The 26,976-nt window shown below is 66.7% G+C and overlaps 1 protein-coding gene across 2 annotated transcripts; it reads left to right on the top strand.

The window, feature by feature from the left end:
* Positions 1 to 1,647: 1,647 nt before the first annotated feature.
* Positions 1,648 to 26,172, top strand: MARK4 (microtubule affinity regulating kinase 4). Of its 2 annotated transcripts, XM_062176657.1 has the most exons (18): positions 1,650 to 1,814; positions 5,402 to 5,602; positions 6,829 to 6,882; positions 6,993 to 7,041; positions 7,494 to 7,559; positions 7,636 to 7,706; positions 8,366 to 8,422; positions 10,658 to 10,894; positions 14,442 to 14,561; positions 14,795 to 14,894; positions 15,558 to 15,667; positions 15,771 to 15,930; positions 19,026 to 19,243; positions 20,600 to 20,703; positions 22,357 to 22,635; positions 22,778 to 22,857; positions 23,450 to 23,494; positions 24,990 to 25,143. In XM_062176657.1, the coding sequence occupies exons 1-18, from the start codon at positions 1,764 to 1,766 to the stop codon at positions 25,052 to 25,054; spliced, it is 2,067 nt and encodes a 688-aa protein (XP_062032641.1). In that variant the 5' UTR covers positions 1,650 to 1,763; the 3' UTR covers positions 25,055 to 25,143. The 2 variants fall into 2 exon arrangements, with proteins under 2 accessions (XP_062032640.1, XP_062032641.1); XM_062176656.1 differs by lacking the exon at positions 22,778 to 22,857 and having other exon boundaries at positions 1,648 to 1,814; positions 24,990 to 26,172.
* Positions 26,173 to 26,976: the final 804 nt, after the last annotated feature.

Genomic DNA, 26,976 nt, shown 5'->3' with positions numbered 1-26,976 from the left:
CCCCTGCACCTGTGTGGGAGACCCGGAAGAAGCTCCTGGCTCCTGGCTTCGGATCGGCAAAGCTCCGGCCGTCGCGGCCATTTGGGGAGTGAACCAGCAGATGGAAGACCTTTCTCTCTGTCTGTCTCTCTCTCTCCTTGTCTCTCCCCCTCTGTGTCTAACTCTGCCTCTCAGATAAATAATCTTTTTTTCCTTAAAGAAAACAAAGTGTGTTCTCGTTGCCTTGATGTGCCACTGTTCCCCGGGGGTTAAGAGCCCATGTCCTGGCGCGTTGGGACAGCACTGGATGCAAACTGCGCTGCACTCACTCGCTGGCTGTCACTCTCCCAGCTTCCCCGTGTGTAAGTGGGGCCGATGGGATGGTCAGATCTATGTGGGAACGCCGCTTCTCTGCCAGGTGTCTGGGGCGGGGCAGGGCGGGGGTGGGAGACCCGGCTGTCGCATCTGATGACTGCCACAGGGTCGGTATTCCCCGGGCAGGCGCCTGGACGACCCCGATGACGTGACTGCTTCCCCTGTGCAGACACAAGGGGCGAGAGTGACCCAGGATCGCCGACGGCAGTGGGATACAAATAATCAAGGCGTGATGGGTTCGTGGCTCCTTTGTTTTCCGCAGCATTTGTTTAACTGTACATCGTGCAGCTTAGTTCTTCCAACGGCCGTGTTTGCCATCCAGCTCCAGTTCCCAAACTCCCCAGCACACGGCTGCTCTCCGCACACCCACGCAAGTGGAGGCAGGATGTGAAACTTGGCGGGGCGGCAGAGACCCCTGGGCCTTCTGTGTGGCCGTGGCAAAGCCCTTGCCCTCTCTGGGTTCGGTTTGTGCACGGGGACCGCTGGCCCGCCCTGCAGGTGAATACTCGCTTCAGCCCTGTCCGTGTGGACCCGGGCCCCTCCTTCTGCAGGAGGCTGACGCGGGGGGGGGGGGTCCCCACGGGCGGGGCTGCGGGCCCGGGAGGAAGACACTCTGGCCCCTAACTCTGGGGTGTGGCCCTCTCCGGGGGTGGCCAAGGTGAGTCAGCCCTACACCGGCTCGCCCTGCCTCTCCGACCCCCCACGCCCTTGGTGCTCCGTCGGGGGAGCGGCCGGGACCTCCTGGCTGGGGCGAGCGTGGGGCCTGCCCGGGCCTGCCCCGGGGGGCTTCTCTGTCCGTCCGCGCGTCCTCTCGGGGCGCGGCTCTTGTCCTCTCTCTCCCTCGGGGGTCCCCTCTTTGTGTCCTTGTCTTTGTGTCCTTCCGTATCTCCTGGCTCTCTGCCCGCCTCTCTGGGTCAACCCGTCCCTGTCCCCCTCCGCGCCTCTCGGGGGGGTCTGTCCACCCCTGCGCTGCGGTGAGCACACGCAACCCGCCGGCGCGCCCGGACCTGCCTCCGCCCCCAGAGCCCCGGACCCGCCCGGGCCTGCGCCTTTAAGGGCCGGCGGCGGGGGGCGGGGTCTCCAGGCCCCGCCCCGCCCGCCCCTCCCCCTGACGTCCCTTCCTCCCGGCCCCTCCGCCGCCGCCCCGGCCGGCTCCGCGCCCCCTCCCCGGCCCCCGCCCGCCGCCCCCATGGCGCCCCGGGCCCCCGCCGCGCGGGGCCACTAGGACCCCCTGCGCCCCCTCCCTCCCCCGCCCTGCCCCCTGTCCCGCGGCGCGGACCCGGGCGTCCACGGCGCCCAGCTTTTGAGCTCGCGTCCCCAGGCCGGCGGGGGGGGAGGGGGAGCGAGGGGACCCCGGGATCCCCGCCCCCCCCACGCGGCCGCCCCTGCCCCCCCGGGACCCGGAGAAGATGTCTTCCCGGACGGCGCTGGCCCCGGGCAACGATCGGAACTCGGACACGGTGAGTGGGGCCCGGCCCCTTGGGGACGCTGGCTGGGTCCGGCCGCCGAGCCCGGCGCCGCGCCGACCCCGACCCGGCCTTGCCCCGGACCTGCAGGCCTCTCGTCCCGGGCCGACGCCCGGGGCGCCCCTCTCCCGGGACCCCTGCTCGCCCCCTCTGCGGACGGCTTCCGCTCGGGGCTTTTCGCTCCAGGAAGCCCCCTCCCCGGCCCGCCGGGAGCCCCTCCCTTCCCCGGCGTGCTGGGAGCCGTCTCCCCCTCGGGCCGGCGGCGCCCACAACTCGCCCCTTCGCGGACCCCCCGCCCAGGGCCGGCCTGTGCTGGCGGGGCCTGGCCCTGTGCTGCCTGGGCTCTGGGCTCTGGCCTGGCCGGTCTGGGTGCTGGCTCTGCGCTTTGCCCCTTGGCTGGCCGCCGGGGGCCAGCCCCTCACAAGAGGGGTGGTTCCCACCTCGCCGCGGCCCAGGGCCCTGTTTGGCATCTTCAAGGTGCCTCCATGCCCAGGCCTGGTCCCTGGCCTCCGGGCAGCCCTTTGCCTGGGTTCCCAGCGCCCCGGGACCCTCTCTGGCCTCCTCCTCTCCCAAGAAGCCTTGGCCTCCAACTTCCAGGCCCCCAGCCCCAGCTCGGGTTTCTAGGCCCTGGACCAGCCTGACCCTGCCCTTGTCCTCCCTGTCAGCTCTGGGCAGGCGCCCTCCCCACGCCCTGGCCGCCCTTCCTGGTAGACCCCCAATGCCTCCTGCACCCAGGGCTCCCCGTGCCTGGCGGGGGCGGGGGTGTCCGACTGCTGGGCCGTCCCCAGCTGCAAGGCCCAACTCCAGGTCCTGCCTCCAGAAGACTCCTGGGTGGACCTGTCTCAGCTCTGGGCATCTGCTCTTGGGGTCAGTGTGCCGGGAGCCTTCCGCCCAGATGTGCGGCCCGGCGGGCGCGGAGCCCTAGGCCGCCCCTTCCTCCTCAGGACTCCAGAGCCCCCCTGGTGGAGGCACTGCCCCTCGTTCCGAGCTCCTGACCCCTCTGCACCCTGCCCACAAGCAGTCCCAGGCTCCTCCCCAGCCTCTGCCCCCCTCCCCGCACCCCTTAGCCCGGACCCCCGCCCGTGTCTGCCCCTCCTGCTCCGTTGTCACCACGGCCACATCTCCTCCTTGGGGTCGCCTTGGGGCCCACCTGTGCCCTGGTGTGGGCGGAGCCCGGCCCGCAGGGTGAGTCAGGGGCCCAGTGTCCTGGGCCGTGAGCGGGGCTCTCAGCTCCTCCCTGGCCGGTTTCGGGAGCCCGTGGGAGCAGGAAGCACAGGGCCAGGCCCTGCTCTCGCTCTGTTATTACCGCTCTAGGTACTCAGACACTCGGGCCACACCAAGTTCCTGTCCCTCCCCAGCGGCGGGACCTCCGCTCTCAGCCTCAGTGTTCCTGTCTGTGAAATGGGACTCCCGCTGGGACTTCCTCCAGCTGTGGCCAGCGGGGCCCCGTGATGACCGACACGGTCACTCCCCTCCAGCCCGAGCGGCTGAGGTTTGCTTGTTGACCGTACTGGGCTCACCTGAGTATCTCTAGAATCTGAGGTTGCAACCCTCTCCCGGCTACCTGGTTACCATGGTGACAGCTGTGTGGGGTCCTGCTCCCCACCCCTAGTCCCAGGGCTCCCCACCAGGGGGCCACCCTCTCCAGGTTTCCTAGCAACAGGGTGCTGTGTTGGGGTGCCAGCCAGGCTTGGAGGGGGGCCGGACCAGCTGGTGGTGCCAGCCTAGTTTAGCTCCCGCCCCCGTCCCCTGGGGGCTTCGTCACCCACCGCCCCAGCTGCCCTTTGCCGGGGTCCCTCGGCCCCGCCACCTTCAGAGAGGCCGCATCCCGCACGCTGCCCCCTCCCCTGGGACCACCCAGCAGCAGGTGCATCTGCCAAGCCTTATCTCAGCGGGGATCTCTTCCCCTCCCAGCCTCCTGGAGGAGCCCCGGGGCCCAGGACACAGCAGGCCTGGGTTCCAGTCCCCTGACCTTGGACATGGACTGGCCCCGCCTGCGCCTTGGGGTCCTGGCTGGAGAAAGTGGGTCAGTGTGGCGCCTGCATCAGTGGCCAGGGCTGGGGGAGGGTGGCTGTTACATGACCTTGACCCGCACCTTCCCGGCCGGCCAAGCCTCCCCCATTGGGCTCCCACGGAGTGAGAGGTAGGGGAGGAGCTTCTTTGTGGAAGACCCCAGGGCGCCCCTATGAAGCTGCCTGGCCCTGTTCTCAGTTTCCCCACCTGTAAAATGGGGGTGATGGTGCCACACCAGGCTTTGCGCTGCGTTAGTGCCCGGCACTGGTCGTTGGCGTGATGGTCAAGGGGCCCGGCAGGGCTCACTGGCCACCTGGCTGCCTGCCTTCTTCAGCTCCCTTTGTCCTGCTTCTCACCCGGTCCTGGGAGGGCCACAGGTCTGAGCAGAGCCGCCTTGGCTGGGGCCTCTGGCAGCCCTGAAAGGGAGGCACAGTCCCTGGGGCTTGCGGGCGGGACAGGGCAGAGCGTGGAGCAGGCAGGTGACTGCCCAGGCAGCACAGGGGCAGGGGACGGCCCCAGAGGGCCAGGACAGGGCGGCAGGAACACAGCGGTCAGGGACGGCGAGGCATGGTGGCCTGGGCGACAGGAGGTCCGGGGACCGGGACTTTGGGGCACGGTGCAGACTTGGCTCTGGCGTGGAGCGGAATGTGGGGCATCAGGGACTGGACGCGGTCGCTGCCCCTCGCCCAGGATCCCAGGGGCCGCCCGGAGCCGGGGACAGTCCCCAGCCCGCTGGGTGCAGTGCTGGGTGTGTTGGTTGTGGTTTGTAAGTCAGCTACAGCGGCGACTGAGTAGCTAGCAGTGTGACAGGACGGCGTGTGAACTCACTGTCGTAAAGATCGTGTGGAACTTGTGAATTACGCACGCCCGGAGTCGGCTGTGCCATGTCTGGAGGCCGCGGTCGACCGTGGGTAACCGATGTTGTCAGGTGTCGGGGCAGTGAGGTGGGAATAGAAGGTCTTGAGTTTAAAAAGATTTATTTATTTATTTATTCGGAAGGCAGCCTAGCAGAGAGAGAAGCAGACACAGGGAGAGAGGTCTTCGTCTGCTGGGTCGCTCCCCAGGTGGCCACAGTGGCCAGGGTTGGAAGCCAGGAGCCTGGAGCTTCCTCCAGGTCTCCCACATGGGTGCAGGGGCCCAAGCACTTGGGCCATCCTCTGCTGCCTTCCCAGGCCACAGCAGAGAGCTGGATGGGAGTGGAGCAGCCGGGACTCCAGTGGGGACGCCGGCCCCTGGGAACAGCACATTGGTTTTGGATTTGGAGTGCGTTTTGGGGGCTTCAGGGCGGACGGCAGTGAGGACACGTGGTGCTGGGGCTGCTGGTGGTTGGGGCGAGGCATTGAGGGCTGCCTGGGGCGAGCACGGGCAGGGCTTGGAGGCCACAGCGTCCAGAGTGCAAGCCGGAGCCACCAGGAACCCGGGAAGCGGTGGGGGGGGGGGGGGGGCGAGACCTGGATGCTGAGGGTCCCTGGCATCTTTCCGTGGAGGGAGACGGCGGCTCCCAGTGTACCCCGGTTCCCCGGGGCCAGCACGGGGCCCGCGGGCTCACACTCCGTCTCCCCACCCAGCATGGCACGCTGGGCAGCGGCCGCTCCTCCGACAAGGGGCCGTCCTGGTCCAGCCGCTCCCTGGGCGCGCGCTGCCGGAACTCCATCGCTTCGTGTCCCGAGGAGCAGCCGCACGTGGGCAATTACCGCCTGCTCAGGACCATCGGCAAGGGCAACTTCGCCAAGGTCAAGCTGGCCCGGCACATCCTCACCGGCCGGGAGGTGAGCGCGCGGGTGGTGGCACGGGGTGGGGTCCGGGGCTGAGAGGGTCAGGGAGCCCTGGGCCGGCGGCACAGGCCTGGTCTGTGTTCCTGGGGTGGCCCGGCCAGCTCCCTGTGTGCCTGGTGGACTTTGGTGCCTCGGAGCCTCCCCGGTGTCCACGGCCTGGCATTGGCCACCTGCCCTTCAGTGCAGAAAGGACGTGTGGACGGACGGGGTTCCCAGATGGGCGCCCCCGCTCCCACACAGGCGCTTTCCTGGGTCCCTCTGCATGCACGCGCCACCCCCCCATGCGCGCCCCATGCCCAGTTCTAGAAGAACCAACAGGCTCCTGCCGCGCCCCTCACACCCGCGAACGGCCCGGCCCCAGCCCCAGTGGACGGATGAGCAGACTCTCCGGAAACTCCCGGTTCTGTGCCAATTCTTGGGGACACTCGAGGGCAGGGTCTTTAACGCTCCAGTCTGGCTGTAAGAGCAGCGGCGGAGACACGGGAGTGCCCACAGAGACGAGACTCCACCCCGAGCTTAGCACAGAGAGGGCTGGGTGGCGTCGGAGCCGGCGGTGCCCGGAGAGGCGGGTTCTCCTCCCGCTCCCGCTCCATCCCTGTGTCTCCCGGATGTCGGCAGAGGAACCAGATGATCGCCGCGCGCTGTCAGAGCAGCGGTGACAAGATTTTGTAACGCAGGCGTTCGGGAGCTGGGAGGGAGGCCGAGGGACCCTCTCCCCCATGAGTAACGCAGTGTCCCCGTCTGCGGGGCCCATGTGCCCTCCCGCAGGCCTCTGAGAGTGCCCAGAGTGCCCAGGGGGTCTGTGTCTGCTGCCCCCGGCCCCAAGGCCCTGGGGAACAAAGCAGGCCCGGGACCGCGTTTATCTGAAAGGCAGAGTTAGAAGCTTTTCATCTGCTGGGTCCACTCCCCAAGTGGCTACAGTGACCAGGGCTGGGCCAGGTGGAGCCAGGGGCTTCTTCCGGGTCCCCCATGTGGGTGGACCGCCCCGTGCTGCCTCCCAGGGCGGACGGGAGCAGGGAGCTGCCTCAGAGGCTGAGCAGCCAGGACTCGGACCCGGCGCCGTGCCGTGGGACGGGTGTCCCAGTAGTGACAGGTGCAAAGGCCCGGAGGCCCCGACAGGGGACGGGAGGGACCTCCTGGCGCGAGCCGAGTGGGGAGACTGCTTCCAGGTCAAGGGCTGTGCCGCTGTGACCTCTCCCCCCTCCTTCCTCTACCTCCAGGTCGCCATCAAGATCATCGACAAAACCCAGCTGAACCCCAGCAGCCTGCAGAAGGTGAGCCCCCAGGGAGAGGGGGCGGCGGGGAGGGGCCCTGGGGCAGTGGGCGGCCGCCCGGCCAGGCCACTCAGCCTCCTGACCTCTGTCGCCTCTCTGGCCGTGCCCAGCTGTTCCGGGAAGTGCGCATCATGAAAGGCCTGAACCACCCCAACATCGGTGAGGAGGGGCGGGGCCAGGGCCGGGCGTGGCGGGGGGCGGGGCCGGGGCCAGGGCCGAGGCCAGGGCCGAGAGCGTGGCTTCTCAGGGCCAGGTGGGACCAGGAGCCCTCTTCCCGGGTCGCTGTGGCCCACGTCTCCTGAACCCTTAGGCAGATGGAGGGAGGGAGGCAGCTTGTCTTGCCTGGGAGCAGGGTTGGCACTCTCGCTCGGCCGTCCCTGGTGCAGGTTGCCATGTGGCTGCTCCGTGCCAGGCGCCAGGGACCCGGCTGCACCGTGAGAGGCGCAGTGGGAAGTGAAGCCCAGGTGTTTGGCAAATATCGCGACCAGTAGGGAGCCACAGAGGGTTCTTGAGGGGGAGGGTCAGGGCCAGCACTTCCGGTGGTTACCAAGTACAGGCGGAGGGTGGGGGTCTCCTCCCACCTAACCGGCTGATGCCCGCCACTGTCGCAGTGAAGCTATTCGAAGTGATCGAGACGGAGAAGACGCTGTACCTGGTGATGGAGTACGCCAGCGCAGGTGAGGCCCCGCCCCCTCCCCCCCACAACCCTCCCCCCCGCGTCCCGCACCTGCTGACGGCCGGCTCTGCCCCCAGGAGAAGTGTTTGACTACCTCGTGTCCCACGGCCGCATGAAGGAGAAGGAGGCCCGGGCCAAGTTCAGACAGGTGTGGCTTGGGGTGGGGGCGGGGCCGAGGGCGGGGCTGGGGCTGGGTCCCTGGCTGGGAGGGGGTGAACGAGCAGCCCCAGCCCCGTGGGGGGGTGCAGCTGCTCAGCTAGACAGGCGGGAGGATCTTCAGGGTGTGCGGGTGTCGGTTGCGTGGGCACCAGGGCGTGAGTCAGGATGCGAGAGGCAGGCTTGTGGAAGCTTGCAGGTGTGGGGGCGGCCAGGCGTGTGGGGCTGGGGCGGGCTCTGGAGGTCGCCTTTCCGGCCAGGCTGCCTGGGCGCGACAGGTGAGGGCAGCTGAGAGTGGCAAGGGTGTGATGGCAGCGCGGGCGGTGCCCTGACCAGCTGTCTGGGGCGTGAGGGGCCCCTGACGCAGCCGTCCTGGGTGACTGGGGGTCCTGAGCCCTGACCCAGCCGTCCGGGGCGGGCGGGGGATGCGTGTCTCCCTCCAGGGGCACCGTGAGCACATAGGTGCTCCCAGGTGTGAGTTGAGAGGGGCGAGTTGTGATGTCTTGGTTGTACAGGTGCCCCAGGGGGCCTGTGTGTGCGTGGGACCCACAGGCGTCTGTGGCAGTGCCCGAGTCAGTGTGCCCAGGGGCTTGGCCTGTGCTGGAGGCGGGCGGGGGGCTGCAAAGTGACGGACCGCCCCCCGCCCCCTAGATCGTATCGGCTGTGCACTATTGTCACCAGAAAAACATTGTACACAGGGACCTGAAGGTAAGCCCCCCAACCGTGGCCTTGAGACCCCCCCATTCCCAAGTCCCACCCCCCACCCCCACCCCCTTTGAGTTTCCCAAGCTTCTGTGGCCACAGGGAGGCTGGCGGGCAGGGGAGGGGGAGCAGGTGGGGACCGGAGGCTGAGCAGAGGGAAAAGAAACAAAGTGTCCTAGGCCCCCTGGGACACAGTGGCCAAGGACACTGGGGGAGATAGAGTCCCAGGGCCTCAGCAGCTCCCAGGCTGCAGAACATTCTGGAATCCTTGCCAGTGTAGCTTTTCAGGCCCCAGAGTCACACGGCCTGCAGCGTTTTAGAAACCATGGGGACCTGAGAGCTTGATCACGGCGAGACAGGCAGACAGACGGACACCACTGTGGCTGTGCTGGGCGGGGCTGGGCCATGTAGGGTGCTTGGCGCTGAGCGGGGGCAGCCCCCTCTGGAGACCCCGTGTTCTGGGTGTCCCCGTTCCCCCACGGGCTGTGGGGAGAGCTGCACCTCACTTAGCTGACATCAGATGCGTGAGCCTTGGGCTCACATCAACCCATTCTGACACCATGTGTGAGCACCTGCGCTGTGGGCTTTAGGGGACCACTTCTTGAAATAAAAGATGGCCAGCGCCGCAGCTCACTAGGCTAATCCTCCGCCTATGGCGCCGGCACCCCGGGTTCTAGTCCCGGTCGGGGCGCCGGATTCTGTCCCGGTTGCCCCTCTTCCAGGCCAGCTCTCTGCTGTGGCCCGGGAAGGCAGTGAAGGATGGCCCAAGTGCTTGGGCCCTGCACCCGCATGGTAGAACAGGAGGAAGCACCTGGCTCCTGGCTTCAGATCGGCGTAGCTCCAGCCATAGCGGCCATTTGGAGAGTAAACCAACAGAAGGCGGACCTTTCTCTCTGTCTCTCTCTCACTGACTAACTCTGCCTGTCAAAAAAAAGAAAAAGAAAAAATACCAGGTTTTTTTTTTTTTTTTTTTTTTGACAGGCAGAGTGGACAGTGAGACTGGGGGAGACCCTAGTGAGTCCCTCTCTCTCAGCTCTGGCCTGGCCCAGCCCCCTCTATTGTGGGCATTTGAGGAGTGAACCAGTAGATGAGATCTCTCTCTCTCTCTTTTCTTGGTTGGTAAAGTAAATAATTTTTTTAAAAGAGATTTTATCCGTTTATTTGAGAGGCAGAGTTACAGACAGCGACAGTGAGAGAGAGAGAGGTCTTCCATCTGCTGGTTCACTCCCCAAATGTCCGCAACGGCCTGTGATGGGCCAAGCTGAGACCAGGAGCCAGGAGCTTCATCCGGGTCTCACACACGGGTGCAAGGGCCTAAGGACTTGGACCATCTCCCACACCGCCTTCCCAAGCCACAGCAGAGAGCTGGATCGGAAGTGGAGCATCCAAGACTCGAACCGGTGGCGCCCATGTAGGATGCCCACACTGCAGGCAAAGACTTAGCCTACTGTGCCACAGCGCCGGCCCCAATAAACACAGTTTTTAAAAATGAAAAACATGGCCAGCGCCGGCGCTCAATAGGCTAATCCTCCGCCTTGCGGCGCCGGCACACCGGGTTCTATCCCGGTTGCCCCTCTTCCAGGCCAGCTCTCTGCTATGGCCCGGGAAGGCAGTGGAGGGTGGCCCAAATCCTTGGGCCCTGCACCCGCATGGGAGACCAGGAGAAGCACCTGGCTCCTGGCTTCGGATCAGCGCGATGCGCCAGCCGCAGCGGCCATTGGAGGGTGAACCAACGGCAAAAAGGAAGACCTTTCTCTCTGTCTCTCTCACTATCCACTCTGCCTGTCAAAAAAAAAGAAAAGAAAAAGAGAAACATTCCCATCCATTGTAGACAGGCTCTTTAGTAAAATCCCCAGTAAAAATCAATTGCAGGAAAGATGGGGGAAAAAAGTACAAGATGCTTGCACTAGGTGCTGTGGACTTGTCCGCGCTCACTTTGCAGTCAGGCGCGGGCACCTGCTGGTCAGCGAGGTGGTTGCACCTGCGCCGCCTGGGGGGGCAACAGGTGGTGCGGATTAACCTGGAGGTCGCGCGCCCTCTGGTGGAGGGTCCTGGGAGTGCTGCCCTCTGAGCGCCTTCGCCCGAACTGGGCTGGACCCCTGGCCGGGCGTGGGCCCCTGGCCGGGCGTGGCTCCCCAGGACGGACCCCGAGTGGGAGAGGCGGCCAGGGCGGTGGTGGCCACAGAGCCCGGCCCTCCCGGCCCGCCAGCCCCCGTCTGCCCGCTCTGCCTCTTCCCCCAGGCCGAGAACCTCCTGCTGGACGCCGAGGCCAACATCAAGATCGCAGACTTCGGCTTCAGCAACGAGTTCACGCTGGGCTCGAAGCTGGACACGTTCTGCGGGAGCCCCCCGTACGCCGCCCCGGAGCTGTTCCAGGGCAAGAAGTACGACGGGCCGGAGGTGGACATCTGGAGCCTGGGCGTCATCCTCTACACCCTCGTCAGCGGCTCCCTGCCCTTCGACGGGCACAACCTCAAGGTGCGGGGCGGGGCCGGGGCGGGGCCGGTTGGAGGGCAGGTCACATGGGGCGTGGCACAGGGGCGTGGCTGGCTGGAGGGCACGTGATGGGGCAGGGGTGGGGCTGGCTGGAAGGCACAGAGCATGGTGGGGGCGGGGGGCGGGGCCGACTGGAGGGCACGTGATGCGGGGGGTCGTGGCGGCACATGACGGGGGTCATGGTGCCGGGCGGGGCTGCCAAAGTCACGTGGCGCGGGGCGGGGTCAGGCGGGGCCGGGTAGGCCATCCCATCCGTGCTGGTCAGGGCTCCCCGCTGACAGGTGTGGGTTCGACTCCCAGCTCGCCCAGCCCTGGGCGTCCACCGTGTTGAGGCTTTGTGTGAACCCTTGGCTGCCCTCACGGAGGCCATGCTGTGGGTTTGCCTCGCAAACACAGCGCTCAGTGACACGAGGCGGTCCCAGGAGGCCATGGAGGGGGCAGCGGGTTGGGTGGGCGGGCAGTGCCCCTTGGTCCACGAGGCTGCCGTGGGCCACACAGGTCCCCGCGGGAGGCAGCCGGCCAGTCCCGGCGTTTGCCCCAGTCGGGGGTCCCTGTGAGACCCCAGCTCACCGTCTCCTGCATCCAAGGCGCCCTCAGCCTTTCCTTCAAGACTTCTGAATTTCTCTGAAAGGCAGAGTTGGAGAAGGGGAGAGGCAGAGAGGCCTCCCGCCCCCGGGTCACTCCCGGGGCCGCAGCAGCCAGGGCTGCGCCAGGCTGAACCAGGAGCCGGACGCCACCTGGGCCATAACCAGCCGCCGTCCGGGGCACATTAGCGGGCGCGGCATCAGAAGCGGAGCCGCAGAGGCTCAGTCGCCCCAAGGAAGGCTCTGGGCATGCGCAGCCCCCCGCCGGGGGCGCACAGCCAGAGACCCCCAGCTCTGCACTTCCTCTCCCTGTAACTCCGCCTCTACTCGCAGCCAGACCCGGCAGCAGGGCGAGGCTGGGAGCGTCCCCCAGGGGCCGGGCCCGGTGCTGTCTGCACCATGGACATGCAGCTGCCTGGGTCCAGTTCCCACCCCGAGCTGCAGCCTGGGTCGTTATAAAGGTAGGGGCCGGCGCCGTGGTGCGGCAGGTAAAGCTGCCGCCTTACGATGCCGGCATCCCGTATGAGCGGCGGTTCCAGTCCCGGCTGCTCCACTTCCAATCCAGCTCCCTGCTAATGTGCCTGGGAAAGCAGCCGATGAAGGGGCAAGTCCTGGGGCCTCTGCCATCCATGTGGGAGACCCGGATGCAGTTCCTGGCTCCTGTGTGGCCTGGTCCAGGCCCAGCTGCTGTAGCCATCTGGGGAGTGAACCAGCAGGTGGAAGATCTGTCTCTCTCCCTAACTCTGCCTTTCCAGGAAATAAATCCATAAAAAGACAAAAACCATCTATTGGCTCATGGCTCTGGAGGCTGGGAGAGTGTGGGGCCGGCATGTGGCCAGGGCCTGCGTGCCGCGTCCTGGTGTGGTGAGGACAGCTTTGGGCTGTGCGCCTCTCGCCTCTCGGGAAGCTGGGCAGCCCTGGGACCTCATCCCACCCCGCTGCCTTCCCAAAGGCCCCGCCTCCAAACACCGGGAATGCAGGATGGGGGGCTTGAATTCCCAGCCTCTGGATTCCTTGGGGGCGGGGCCGCACCCACAGCACAGCTCCGCCCTAGGGCAGGTGACCTCACCCCTGTGGGCGGGCATTTCCTCACCTGGATGGCAGGTGGCGCTGTGTGTGACGCTGCACACCTGTGTGCCTGGCCCAGGATGGACACTTGTTCAAGGTCACGGCCTCCCTCCGCGGTGACCCCTGACCCAGGCCCCGCTGTCTCTGCCAGGTTTTTGTTTTGTTTTGTTTTAATTTTTTTTAATCGACTTGACAGACAAGGGCTCCCATCTCTGATTCGCTGCCCAAGTGCACACAGTGGCCAGGGCCGGTCCTGGTGGATCCAGGACCTCCCGGGTGAGCAGCAGGGACTCGCCGGTCTGGAGCCGTGGCCCCTGCCCCCGGGGTTAGCAGGAAGCTGGAGTTGAGAGCCGGCGCCAGGTGCTCTGATGTGCCTGGAAGGTAGCTTCACTGCGAGGCCGGTGCCCACTCCTGCCTCCGTTCTCCATGCAGACGGGGTCCGCCAGGCCACGAGACCCAGGGCCCGCCATGTTTAGCAGGGCGGTGGGGGTGCGGGGGCTCAGGGAGGGCTGGCCTGTGGCCCGGTCCTGGGGGGCTGAGGGGCGGGAGGGTAGGCACAGCAGCTCTCCCTGCCTGTGGGGTCGAAACAGCGCCTGCCCCGGACCCAGCGTTGCCAGGAGCTTCAGAGGTGCTGGCGCGGGGCGCGGGGGCAGTCTGCAGGGGTCACCCGGGCCTCCTGAGCGGCCCCTGCCTCGCCGGGACTGGCGTCTGCTCTGTGAGGCTTCCTCTGAGTGAACGCTTGGGTCGCTTGAGAAAGGCTTCCGGGAGAGGACGGTGTCCGCCACGTCCCATGTCACAGATGGAGCCTGGGTCCCTGCTGGGGCTCAGAGCGCGCCCCTCTGTGCTGGAGAGACAAGGAGGAGTGATGCGAGCATGTGGGAGGGGCCCAACGCCCCCCACCATGTGTGTGCAGTGGGCAGGAACCCGGGGTGTGCGCCATGTGTGTGCAGGGAGCCGGGGTGTCCCCCGTGCCCGTGGGTGTGCAGGGGCGGGGACCCGGGGTGTCCGCCATGTGTGTGCAGGGAGCCGGGATGTCCCCCGTGCCTGTGGGTGTGCAGGGGCGGGGACCCGGGGTGTCCGCCATGTGTGTGCAGGGAGCCGGGGTGTCCCCCGTGCCTGTGGGTGTGCAGGGAGCTGGGTGTCCCCCGTGCCTGTGGGTGTGCAGTGGGCGGGGGCTGGGGTGTCCCCCGTGCCCGTGGGTGTGTAGTATGTGGGGAGCTGGGGTGTCCTCCGTGCCTGTGGGTGTGTAGTGGGCAGGGGCCGGGGTGTCCCCCGACGTGTGTGCAGAGAGCCGGGGTGTCCCCCGTGCCCGTGGGTGTGCAGGGAGCCGGGGTGTCCCCCGTGCCTGTGGGTGTGCAGGGAGCTGGGGTGTCCCCCGTGCCTGTGGGTGTGCAGTGGGCGGGGGCTGGGGTGTCCCCCGTGCCCGTGGGTGTGTAGTATGTGGGGAGCTGGGGTGTCCTCCGTGCCTGTGGGTGTGTAGTGGGCAGGGGCCGGGGTGTCCCCCGACGTGTGTGCAGAGAGCCGGGGTGTCCCCCGTGCCCGTGGGTGTGCAGGGAGCCGGGGTGTCCCCCGTGCCCATGGGTGTGTAGTGGACGGGGGCCGGGGTGTCCCCCGTGCCCGTGGGTGTGTAGTATGTGGGGAGCCGGGGTGTCCCCCGTGCCTGTGGGTGTGTAGTGGGCAGGGGCCGGGGTGTCCCCTGACATGTGTGCAAGGAGCCGGGGTGTCCCCCGTGCCCATGGGTGTGTAGTGGACGGGGGCCGGGGTATCCCCCGTGCCCGTGGGTGTGTAGTGGACGGGGGCCGGGGTGTCCCCCGTGCCCGTGGGTGTGCAGCGTGCGGGGAGCCCAGGCCGCGCCCACAAGTCCGCGGTCCCCACAGGAGCTGCGGGAGCGCGTGCTGCGCGGGAAGTACCGCGTCCCCTTCTACATGTCCACGGACTGTGAGAGCATCCTGCGCAGGTTCCTGGTGCTGAACCCAGCGAAACGCTGCACGCTTGAGGTGAGCCGGCCGGCCGGCCCTCTGCCCTGCCCCCAGCCCTGCCCCTGTCCACTCCAGTTGAGCTGGCTGCACCCCCACCCTGCCCTGCCCTGTCTGCTCCCAGTGTGCCAGCTGCGGCCCCTCCCTCTCGCCCTGCCCGCCTCTCCCCATCCTGACGCCCCCTAGGGGCGGGGGCGGTGCTGGGCGGGGCCAGCGATCTCCCCACTCCTTCTGAAGCTCCCCCCACCCCGCAGCAAATCATGAAAGACAAGTGGATGAACATCGGCTACGAGGGCGAGGAGCTGACGCCGTACACGGAGCCCGAGGAGGACCTCGGGGACACGAAGCGGATCGGTGAGGGGCGAGGCCGCCGGGTGCTGTTGGTCCCCCGCCACCTGTGGCTTCGCCGCCGCGGGAGCCACCGGGAGCCCATCTAGGAGCGGGGTCAGGGACGTCACAGTTTGTCCACGCAGGAGAGAAGTCAGAAAACTCCTAGGCCAGCTCGAGCCGAGCCGCTGGGGGTCTGTGCAGGTGCCTCTTGCCCCCCCCCATCCCAACCTCTGCTGCCCAGCAGGGGAAGCCGAGGCCCCGCCCCAGCCTGCCTGCGGTAACCGGGACTTAATCAGAAAGCTCGGGTTAACCTGGCTTACCCCAGACACTCACAATAACAGGCCGCACCAGGGACGGGCAGGCTGAACCGTGTGGAACTGCCGCCCGTGGGTCAGGGTCGGGACCTGAGGGTGACCATGTGTACCCGTGGTTCGCTAAGAAGGCCTCAGGCACGGTCGGATCCAGCACTCAGGACGGGCACCTGTCCCAGGGCAGCCTGGCCGCCCTGTCGGGGAGAGAAGGCAGGCCCCTCCTGTTCCCGGAAGCCCTCGGCTGGTGCACCGGCTATCCCTGAACCGAGGCCGGGTGACGGGGAGACGTTCTCTGAGGACAGACCGCTGCTGGGGGTGCTGCCGAGCGACGCCCAGATGCGCGGTGAGGCTGAACCTGCTCTCTGCCGCTCCACAGAGGTGATGGTGGGCATGGGCTACACGCGGGAAGAAATCAAAGAGGCCCTGACCAGCCAGAAGTACAACGAAGTGACTGCCACCTACCTCCTGCTGGGCAGGAAGACTGAGGTCAGAGGGGGCAAGGGTGAGGCGGGGCAGAGGGGCGGGGCCAGGGCAGGGGGCGGGGCCTGGGTGGAGGGGCAGGGCCTGAGGTGCAGCTGCTCTCTTGCAGGAGGGTGGGGACCGGGGCGCCCCAGGGCTGGCCCTGGCACGGGTGCGGGCGCCCAGCGACACCACCAACGGCACGAGCTCCAGCAAAGGCAGCAGCCACAGCAAGGGGCAGCGCAGCTCCTCGTCCACCTACCACCGCCAGCGCCGGCACAGCGACTTCTGTGAGTTCCCCCTGCCCGGAGCCGGGGCCGGGGCGCCCAGGGGAGGAGCAGGCTAGGGCTTGGGCCCAGCGGTTAGGACACCTGTAACCGGTGCCGGGCGCAGCCCCACTCCGCGCAGACCTTGGCAGGCAGCAGCTGATGGCTGGGTTCCGGTCGCGCCCACGTGGGGAACCCGGATGGAGTTCTAGGCTTCCGCTCAGCCTGGCCCAGTCCTGGGGCATCTGGGGAGTGAGCTGATGGACCGGAGCGCTCAGGGCAGCCGCGCGCCTCTCGCTCTCTGCTTGTCTGGCCTCTGCTTGGTCTGTCACTCACCTCGTCTTGTCCGGACCCCGCAGCCCTGGGGTTCTCACGCGTGAGACCAGCACGGACGGTGGCCAGGCCCTCTGGCCCACTTTGTTCTGGCTCAGCGCTCCGCTCTGAGTCCAGTTGGGATTCCTCCAGCGGATCTGGGGCGCAGGAGGATGGGGTGTGCAAAGTGGCTGCTGAGAGCTGGCCCTCTGGCCTCTCCCCAACACAGACGGGACAGGAGGCCGCGCAGATGGCGCCCCAGGTCCTGCAACTGATAAGATCCCTCGCTGCAGAAACCGGGCCGCTCAGTCGCTGCCACACAGCAGCCTGGAGGCTTTGCCCACACCCCTGTCAGATGGTCACCCTCTCACTGTTTTATCGCTTGATTGAGAAAATGCACACAGCACACAGCTCTCCACTGCAAGGGTACCACTCAGTGGCCGCCCATCATAGACCTTTTTTATTACCCAAAAGTCCGTCTGTGACCCTGAGCCCTTGGCCGCTGACCGAGCCCGCCCCGCGCCCCGTGCAGCCGCTTGCACGTCCCCCGGCTCCGCGGACTCGCTCATTCCCGGTGGTCCTCGCGGGTACGGTCCGGCTCCGGCCGTGCAGTGGCTCCTGTCCTGCCCGAGCTTTCGCCTTCCTGTTGTCTGGCAACATCCCGCTGCCCTGCCCACACCACGCGAGCCTGCCGTGGCCGCTGCCCCACCAACACCACACTGAGCCTGCCGTGGCCAGGTGCAGGTGCCGTCCATCCTAGCCGGCAGTCAGCTGTCGGGCCACCTGGTACCTCCAGGGGGCGTGATGGGACCCACAGGGGTGCTTTCCGGCTCCCTCGCATTTTTACCCCCTCCTCTGCAGGGTGGGGAAGGGGGCATCCGGGCGCAGCGCGAGCCCTGAGCAGGGAGGGCTGGGGGTCAGGCTGCCCCCTCCCTGGCTCTCGGCTTCCTCCTCGAGGAGACGCCAGGTTGGCCGAGCAAGTTCCAAGGGAGCCTCCAGAACCTCACGGGGAGGGGATGGTAACTTTAAACTTACAAAGAAACGGATTTCTTTATTTTTGTTTTTCTTTTCCATCCTCTGTGTCACTCCCCAGATGACCACAGTAGACAGGGCCGGGTCAGGCTGAAGCCAGGAGCCCAGAACGCCATCCGGTCTCCCCCACGGGTGGCAGGGACCCAAGGACTTGTACCGCGGCTGCCGCCTCCCCGGGTCGGCACTGCGGGGAAGTTGGGTCAGGAGCCAGGGCTGGGTCTTCAACCTAGGCACACGGTGTCTTTGTTTGGTTTTGTTGAGCTTTACTTATTGGAAAGATGGGAGACTCCCTAGATGGCCAGAAGGGGCAGGGCTGAGCTAGGCCAGAGCCAGGAGCCAGGAGCTTCCTCCCAGTCTCCCGCATGGGTGCAGGCCGTCTTCCGTGCCTCTCCCAGGCCCTTAGCTGGGAGCTGATTGAGAGTGGAGCAGCCCAGACTCCATCAGCACCCGTGTTAGGTGGCGGCAGTGCCGGGTGAGCACCGTGCCAGCCCACAGATGTCTTACGTTCCAGGCTGAGCACCTGCCCCCAACACTTTCCTGGTTTTTTGTTTATGTTGTTGTTGTTGTTTTTTAAGATTTATCTATTTGAAAGGCCAGCTCTGTGGTCCAGTGGGTTAAGCCTCTGCCTTCAGCACTGGCATCTCATATTGGCTCCAGTTCGAATCCCAGCTGCTCCTCTTCCAGTCCAGCTCTGCTGTGACCTAGGAAAGCAGTGGAGGATGGCCCAGGTGCCTGGGCCCCTGACCCACCGCCGCTCCGGGATCTCTGCCTTGTTGGGGTTGTGGGCGCTGAAGACCAGAGTAGCTCCTGGCTTCGGATTGGCCCAGCTCTGGCCATTGGGACCATTCAGGGAGTGAACCAGCAGGTGGAAGACCTCTCTCTGTCTCTGCCTCTCTCTATAACTCTGCTCACATAAATAATCTTTTTAAAAAAAAGTTTAAAAAAGGGTGACTCATGTGAAGCCAAGAGCGTATTATATTTAAAAAATACATAAAAGTTGTTGAAATGTACGTATTTATTGAAAGGCGGAGAGGGGAGAGGTACAGAGAGAGCAGACGGAGCTTTTGCAGGGTCAGGCTGGAGCCAGGAGAGGCGTCCGTGGTCGGCAGTGCTCTGTGACTTTGTGACTTTCTACTCAGATACAAACACGGATGGATATGGGGGCGGGGGGGTTTAGAACAGAAAAAGAAGGAAAGAAGAGAGGTCCATACAGTTCGTAGGTTCTCCCTGTCCAATACGAATGGCAGCCTTTGGGGTGCGCGTGTCCAGGCACGCAGGTGCGGATGAAGCTGAGGGGGGGCTGCTCCAGGCGCCAGCTGCTTGCCTGTCCCGCCTCGTGGGGCTCCACTGAGGAGATGCTCGGGAAGCAGGCGGACACAGCTCTTCCGTCTGCTGGCTCACTCCCCAGATGACCTGACGCCAGGGCTGGGCCAGGCTGAGACGGAGCCCAGAGCTCCAGCCGGGTCTCCCACTGGGTGCCCAGGGTGGACCATCCTCTGCTGCTTTCCCAGGCTTTAGCAGGGAGCTGGATCGGAAGCGGGGCAGCCAGACAGGCACTGGGGCCTATGCGGGTGCGGGTGTCCGGTGTGGGCTTCACTTGCTGCACCAGGATGCTGGCCCCAGCCGGTCCCCTGTAAGGGCCTTAGGCTGTCCCCGTGCTGGGCAGACGCCGGGTGCGTCGGGGCCTGCTGGCCGCGAGAATCGTGGCTTCTGGGAGGGACTCTGGGCTCCCAGGTTCACCCAGGACTGGCTCTGATGGACCCCTCCCTCCGCAGGCGGCCCGTCCCCCGCCCCCCTGCACCCCAAACGCAGCCCGACCAGCACCGGGGAGGCGGAGCTGAAGGAGGAGCGGCTGGCGGGCCGCAAGGCGAGCTGCAGCGCCGCGGGCAGCGGGAGCCGGGGGCTGCCGCCCTCCAGCCCCATGGTCAGCAGCGCCCACAACCCCAACAAGGCCGAGATCCCGGAGCGGCGGAAGGACAGCACGAGCGCGCCCGTGAGTGGCGGGCCGGGGACGGGGCCGACTGGGCGGGGCCGAACGGGGCGAGCTGATCTGGTGGGGGCGGGGCGGGGCGAGCTGAGCTGTGATGATGGGGGCGGGGCCGAGCTGACTGGGCGGGGCCAGGGGCCAGCTGAGCTGGTAGGGGCGGGGCCTCTGTGCTCAGTCCCCGCCCCCCGGGCAGCTCCTCAGCAAACAGCGCCCCTCCCGAGGCTGGAGGGGTTTCCTAGGGGCCTTAGGGTTACTGAGGATTCCGGGCAAAGCCCTGGGAAGGGCTGGGGGAACCCGCGAGCTGCCAGCCCTGGTGAATCCAGATCCAACTCGGGGACCTTGGTCTCTTCCGGAAGAGCCTCTCGCTGCCCAGAGGGGACCAGCACCATGGCCTTGCCAAAGCACAGGCCCTGGGGTCGTGGCCTCGATGGCGAGAGCGGGAGTCAGGGGCAGGGCCTCCGTCTTCACATCTACGAGATGGGCTCCTTCGAGAACCTTCACGAGTGACGGAGACAGAAAGAGAACTTTTTGGTTCTGTTCACTCCACAAATGGCTACAACAGCGCGGGCTGGGCCAGGACAAAACCAGGAACCAAGAACTCCATCCAGGTCTCCCCCGCGGGCGGCAGGGACGCGGGCACCTGGGCCATCTTCCACTGCCTTCCCAGGCATGCTGGCAGGGAGCCGGATCGGACCTGGAGCCGCGGAGGCCAGCAGCGGCGCTGTGTCCGGGAGGCCGGCGTGGGCCTCGGGGGCTCAGCTGCTGCACAGCCCTGCCAGCCTCAGTGTGGGCGTCCTGGGCGCACCGGTGCCCGCCACGCCCGGCACAGGGACGCTCCGCCAGCGGGCGCTGGGGTTAACCCGGGCCCGTATGGAAGCGGCTAGGGAAGACAGAGCAAGGTGGCCGCAGGGAAGCAGCCAGGAAGCATAAAGAGAATCAGCAGCGTGGGAGGAAGCCGGGTATCCTGGAGAAACGGCCGCAGCCGGCGCAGGACGGGAGCCAAGGAGGACCTGGTCGCGACACAACGAGTTTGAGCCGATACCGGGGACTGCCGTCTGCCAGTGACCTTGACGGGGTGATTTCCAGATGCGGGAGGAGAGAGCCCCCGGGGATGTTCTTCCCAGCATCCGAAGAGGGAGCGATCCCGCCGGAGGCCGACTTCGGGGCTGGCTCTGTGGGCCGCCGGCTCAGGCCGCACCGAGTGACCCAAGCTGCAGGGCGCCCAGGACGGGTGGGCGTCGGCATGGGCTGACACCTGGGACAGGGAGCAGGACTCAGGGAGGGGAGGAGGAGGTGGGGCAGTGGAGTAAGGGGGAGGAGCGCGGGGTCCCTTGACACCCCCCCACCACGTGTCTCCCGCAGAACAACCTGCCCCCCAGCGTGATGGCGCGCCGCAACACCTACGTGTGCACGGAGCGCCCTGGCGCCGAGCGCCCCTCCCTGTTGCCAAATGGCAAAGAAAACAGGTATGGCGGGGGCAACACCTGTGAGGGGCAGGCAGGGACAGGTGAGCAGGACCCCCCTCCCCCGCGCTGTGGAGATGAGCGAGTGTGGGTCTGACCCTGCCTGGGCAGCCTCTGTCCACGTGACCCCCCCAACTGATCAGCCACCAGCACCAGGGAAGCTGTGGCCCTGCTCTCCGCCCAGAGAGGCCCCCATGGCGGTGGCGGGGGTTGGCGCCTGCTGGGGTGCTCCTCAGGCTGCGGGTGCTCTCAGCCATGGGGGGTGCTCGGGGCTGCACCTGCTCAGCCCACGTGCTGCCATGCACAGGCGTGGCTCTGTGGCCGCTCGGTTCTGAGCCCCGACGCCCCCAGCCCACCCCATGCTCTGGGCGAGTCTCCGAGGCCTCTCTGGTCCCTGCTGGACAGCAGCCCTGAGGCTCTTGCAGCTCCACACCCTGGTCAGCGTGTCCTGGCCCTGGCACAGGCTCTGACACTTAGCAGCCAATGAGAGCGCTCTCCACGGCTGTGAAATAAACATGACACCAGAGAACATTCCGGAAGCCGCAGCTGCGTGCCAGGCTTCCGTGTGTGCTGCTTGCTGCCCCGAGGGCTCGCTGAGTGGACTCTAGGTCCGCGTGTTACAGCTCAGTACGTGAGGCTCCGAGAGGCCGAGCACCTGGCCCGGGTCACTGAGCCGGCAGCAGGCAAGGAGCAGAGACGCCGGAGTGTGCCGTAGCCACCATGGCTCGTGGCCTTCTGGGGGGGGGGCCGCGAACCCCCTTGTGGACTTGGCCGCTGTCCTGCAGGGACGCCAGGGCGCAGCTGCTGACGTCGGGCAGAGGTAGCCCACGGGATTGGTGCTGCTGTGGTCACCCGGGGTCTCTGCCTCCCCTCTGTGCCACCTGCTGCTGTCTCCCACCCGCGGGAGGTGGGGAAAGACAGGGAGGGCAAGCAGCTGTCTCTTTAGGAAAGGCATGACCCGGAAATGCACCGGGCACTGCTGCTTGCGTCCCATTGGTCAGAGCAGAGTCACGTGACCACCTCCAGTTGCAAAGGAGGCTGGGAAATGTAGTCGCTGGCTGGATATGCCTACACAAGGCCCTTAACTCTTAGGGTCTGGTTACCGAGAGCCCGACTCAGGGGACAGATGCCAGCCCGGGAGGTGGTGGCCTCTGCCAAGGTCAGGAGACATTGAAACTGGAAGTCTGGCCTCCTGCCATCAGAACATCCATGGGGGCCGGAGCAGGGGCCGGGGCAGTAGCCCACTGCCCCCCCCCCCAGCATCTTGAGAGAATTAGCATCAAGGCCCCTCCTGGAGGTGTGCACCTGCTGAGACGTCCTCGGTGCAGGCGCCTGGACACCTGCCTCTGTCCCTCGCGTGGCCCAGGATGCTGAGTGCTCGGACAGCAGAGTCTTGGTCTACTTGTTTGGTTCCCGAGGTGTGGATGGCAAATAACAAGGGAGTCACGCAAAGACAGGCGGCCTGTGGAGAGAGGAGAGTCGGTGACATAACACCAGGCTTGTGTGCAGTGCACAGCCTACACAACTGCACGTGGCAGCCCCACCTCTGAGCTCTAGCCTGGTTGGAATTTCTGGTCTCGGGACAGAGAAGCCTCAGAGGGGCAGGAGCCTGGCCTGCCCCGGACCCTCCCCTGACTCGCCTCTCTCTGCCCACAGCTCAGGCACCCCACGGGTGCCCCCTGCCTCCCCCTCCAGCCACAGCCTGGCTCCGCCTTCCGGGGAGCGGAGCCGCCTGGCCCGAGGCTCCACCATCCGCAGCACTTTCCACGGGGGCCAGGTCCGGGACCGGCGGGCGGGGGGCGGCGGCGGCGGGGGCGTTCAGAATGGGCCCCCTGCCTCTCCCACGCTGGCCCACGAGGCCGCGCCCCTGCCCGCCGGGCGGCCCCGCCCCACCACCAACCTCTTCACCAAGCTGACCTCCAAACTGACCCGAAGGTGAGCCCCGCGGGACGGCGAGGGCCGGGCCGGGCGGGGGCCGGGGGCCTAACCTGTCCTCTGTGCTCTGCCTCCTGCTCCCTGACCCTCCTCTTCCTCCGCCTCCTGCCCTGTCTCCCCTCGCCCCCTCCTCCCCCTGCAGGGTCACCCTTGATCCCTCTAAACGACAGAACTCTAACCGCTGCGTCTCGGGCGCCCCTCTGCCCCAGGGGTCCAAGATCAGTAAGTCCCGTCCTCGCCTGCGCCCGCCCGCCTGCCTGCGGATCTCACCAGTGTTGGGGGGGGCTGCTCCACCTGCTGGCCTCACCTGTGCATGTGTGTGGGCCCGGGGCGGGCTCTGATGGCGGCGCCAGGTGTTGGTTTCCTGGTTTAGTGAACAGGTAGCCTGGCCAGAAGCGCGTCCAGACGTCCACCTGCTGAGTGGCCTTGGGGAAGTCACTCAGCCTCTCTGGGCCTCGCGCCCCCTCCTGTGACACGGGGCTGGGGTTACCCTCGGGAAACGCTTTGCGACGTGTCACTCATGGGTAGTCTGCTGGCTGCCGCTATCCCAGTAGAGAAAGAACCAGACGAGTGAGAGGCCAGCTCAGCCGAGGCCGGTGGGCAGGCAGGGGCCGCCCTGGATGGGGGCGGGCATCGGCGCGGTGTCCCTGGTCCCTTCTCTGTCAGTGTGTCTCCGCCCCTTGCCTCTCATCTTCCGAATTCTCGGTGTCTCCTGCCACCTGCACTAACGGGCTCAGAGCTGGGATGGAGAGGGCAGGGCTGGGGGGTGGGGTCCCAGCCCCGTCAGACACTCTGTCCCCCATGCCTTCCCTAGGGTCACAGACGAACCTGAGAGAGTCGGGGGACCTGAGGTCACAAGGTGAGTGCGGGCCCGGGGCTCCTCGCCGAGATGCCCCACGAGCCCTCCCTCCTCTTCCTGCCCCCGTGCCCCTGAGCACCTGTGGCCACGGCCCGGTCCCAGCTCCCCTCCCTGTCCATGTGCTGCCTCCAGCAGTGGTGGAGGGGCCGCTGGTATCCAAGCCTGGACACAGCCAGCCAGCCCCCAGCTCGCCTGTTCAGTTCGGCCTTGTAGCTCTAACGCCGCCCTTTCCAGCACAAAAACCAAGGGTGGCCGCGTTCCAATAAAACTTTATTTACAAAAGCGGGCAGTGCTGTAATTTGCCAAGCCCTGCCGCTGGTGTTCCGCCAGCTCGGAGATGCCCTTCCCAGTAGTTCCCACAGGGTCCCAAGGCTGACTCTCATTGGTTAGGACTAGGTCACATGCCCACCCCCAGGCCCAGGACTGCGGCCAGAGCATATTTCTGATTGGTCCAACGTGGTCATATGCTCCTCCTTGACCCAATCACAGTGGCCAGGGAGGCGGAGTGCTCTCATTGGCCAGAGCCCAGCCAGTGATGGGTGGAGTCAGCCCACCTACGCTGGAGCGCCCCTCTGGAAGCTCCTCTGGGGGTTCTCTTGGTGCCTGGGGCTGCACATCTCTCTCCCTGTGGGAACACCGACCATCCCCATGACCCGGCCCCAGCCATGCTCCACCTGGGACAGTCAGGCCCCCAGAGCGGGGGGCGCTCGGCCCAGAGGTTAGGACAGCAGCTAGGACGCCCGCACCCCACATCAGAGCTCCTCAGGTCATTCCTGGCAGCACTTCTGGCTCCAGCTCCCTGCTAATGTGCGCCCTGGGAGGCAGCAAGTCCCTGGGTCCCGCCCCCGGTGTGGGAGACCCGGCTGGAGTCCTCGGCCTCCAGCTGCTGCCCTGCCCTGTCCTGTCTCAGCCACTGCGGGCACTGGGGGAGTGAACAGCGGAGGGGAGCGCCCTCTGCCTCTCGAATGAGCTTCTCTTTAATTAAAAAAAGTCACCAGCAGTTTCCACGTGCCCCTTCTGCAGACAGACCAGCCTCTGGGTTGGTGCCGGGGGAAAGCAGGGTCATCCCAGAAGGACCCGTGTGTAGGCCATGCGGTCAGCTGCTGCCCCAAGAGGGCCACAGCGTGCAGTGGCCAGGCCAGCTGGTGGGCAGCTCAGGGGCCCAGGTCCCCTGCCAGCCCTCGGAGCTGTTTCTCCGTGCAGTCAGGCCCGGCTTCAGCTACTGCACAATCCAGCTCGGTTGAGGTGGGGCCAGAGTGTCCTGGGCGCACGGCTTCCTCGGGAGGGAGGGACTTGGAAGGACCCGGAGCCGCGCACCTTGCACCTGCTTGGAGCAGGCCAGCCCGGGCATCCCTGTGTCCAGCTGAGACTCCGTCCCTGGTGGGAGGGGAGAGCGAGGGACCTGGCCCGACATGGGGAGGGCCGTCCCCTCCTCGGTGCTCGCCTCTCCCGGAGTCTTTGACCTCTGCTGTCTCCCCCCTCCCCCACCCCCCAGTTGCCATCTACCTTGGGATCAAGCGGAAACCGCCCCCCGGCTGCTCCGATTCCCCTGGAGTGTGAAGCTGACCAGCTCGCGGCCTCCCGAGGCGCTGATGGCGGCGCTGCGCCAGGCCACCGCGGCCGCCCGCTGCCGCTGCCGCCAGCCACAGCCGTTCCTGCTGGCCTGCCTGCACGGGGGTGCGGGCGGGCCCGAGCCCCTGTCCCACTTCGAGGTGGAGGTCTGCCAGCTGCCCCGGCCCGGCCTGCGGGGCGTGCTGTTCCGCCGCGTGGCCGGCACCGCCCTGGCCTTCCGCACACTTGTCACCCGCATCTCCAACGACCTGGAGCTCTGAGCCGCCTCGACCTGGAGCTCTGAGCCACCTCGGCCCTGGGTCCCCTCCTCTCCCTGCCCTTGGCTCCTAGCGGCCGCCGCAGGGCAGGGGGCGGGCAGGGCGGCCTCCCCTCGTCATGCCGGCCTCCCCGAGTTAGGCTCGGGGCCAAGGTGCCCCCTCTGCTGTCCTCTGGGACCACAGGCGGGGAGAAGGCCGGGGGTCCTAGCGGGGGCAGCTGGCGCCTTCCTGTTCCCCTCACCCGGCGGAGACTTTGGGGGCAGGAAGGGAAACTGAGGAAAGCTCAGCTCGAGATTCGGGCCTTGGCCGGGGCCAGGGCGAGCTGCTGAGACCACAGACTGGAGAATGGGGGGCCGGGAGTAGGGGCACAGAGGCGGGGTCCTCCCCCTCCCGCCCCCTCCTGCTCGGACCCCTCTTCTTGCCCCAGGCTGGCGCGGGGCAACTTTGTAGAAATCCTTGTAAATACCCCCTCCCCCACCGCAGTCTCCAGAGGGGCTGCCGCTGTCGCCTCCGGTTTTTAAGTTATTACCCCTCCCTCCTCCTGTCAGCCTGTCGCCCAATAAACGTAGGACAGCCCCCGCCCCGCCCCGGGGTCTTCCTCCCTGCCTGCCCTGCAGAGGAGCACAGGGGGGCCTGTGACTTTGGGCCAGCGGCTCCGCCCTTCCGAGCCTCATCTGCAGAATGGGGGTGGGGGGTGTGTGAAGGTCAAGGGCGACGGGGGAGGGGGCAGGGTCTCCTCCAGCAGGCCCCACGTCCTCCACCGGGCCAGGCCCGCCAGCCACGTTACACTGGACTCTAAGCCACTTCCTATCCAGTAGTGCATTTACTCAATAAACACTCATGGACCAGTGCCGACTCCGTGCCAGGCCCTGTGCTGGACACGGAGACCCGAGGAGTCCTTGGGGTTGGGATGCGGGTCCTGTCGGCGGTGCTGGGGAAGCCACTGTTGGGTGGCCTGGAAGACGGGGTGGTGGTGGGGTTGCAGGAGGCCCTCGGGGGACCTGATGCCGGAGCTGGGCTTGGGAGGAGCGTGGTGGCTGGCTGCAGAGTTAGCCAGGGAGATGTCTGGTGACCCGTGATGTGTGTGTGTGCACAGGTGTGTCGGCTTGTGTCAGAGTTGGGGGCGTCTGGTCCCAGGGGCTGCGGGGTCCCGGCGTCAGGCCGCCTCTGAGCCTTTCCAGTGGCAGCTGGCAGGCACCCCCTTCCCGCACCAAAGGTGACCCCAGAGCCCCACGCCTCTTTCCCTCCAGCCCAAAGAGTCCAATCGCCTGCTTCTAACAGGCGCAGCCGCAGGCTTTGATTGGCCGGGGTGAGTCATGTGATCGTCCTTGGGCCAATCCTGGACCCTGGAGTGGCCGGGCCATATCTCCAGCTGGACTTAGAAGGGCTTTCCCAGGGGGTGTTGGGAGCAGGAAGGGAAAGAAAGGCCTGGCTTGTTCAGGTGGGGTCTTGGGGGCAAGGGGAGCCCCCAGGGCTTGCTTCGAAGGTCCCGAAGGCGTTCTCTCTGCCCCACGGTGGGGCAGGAGGGGGCACGGTGGTGACCAGCCCCAGCCCTGCCCCACCAAGGTCGGGGCAAATGTGTGCTCAGCGGGAGTCCAGAGTGGGCAGGGCTGGCGGGGGAGGGGTAGGAGGGGCTCTGGGCAGGGAGGGCTC

The sequence above is a fragment of the Lepus europaeus genome, chromosome 19, assembly GCF_033115175.1.
Source record: "Lepus europaeus isolate LE1 chromosome 19, mLepTim1.pri, whole genome shotgun sequence".
NCBI classification, from domain to species: Eukaryota; Metazoa; Chordata; class Mammalia; order Lagomorpha; family Leporidae; genus Lepus; species Lepus europaeus.
This window is presented reverse-complemented; position numbering and strand designations above follow the sequence as displayed.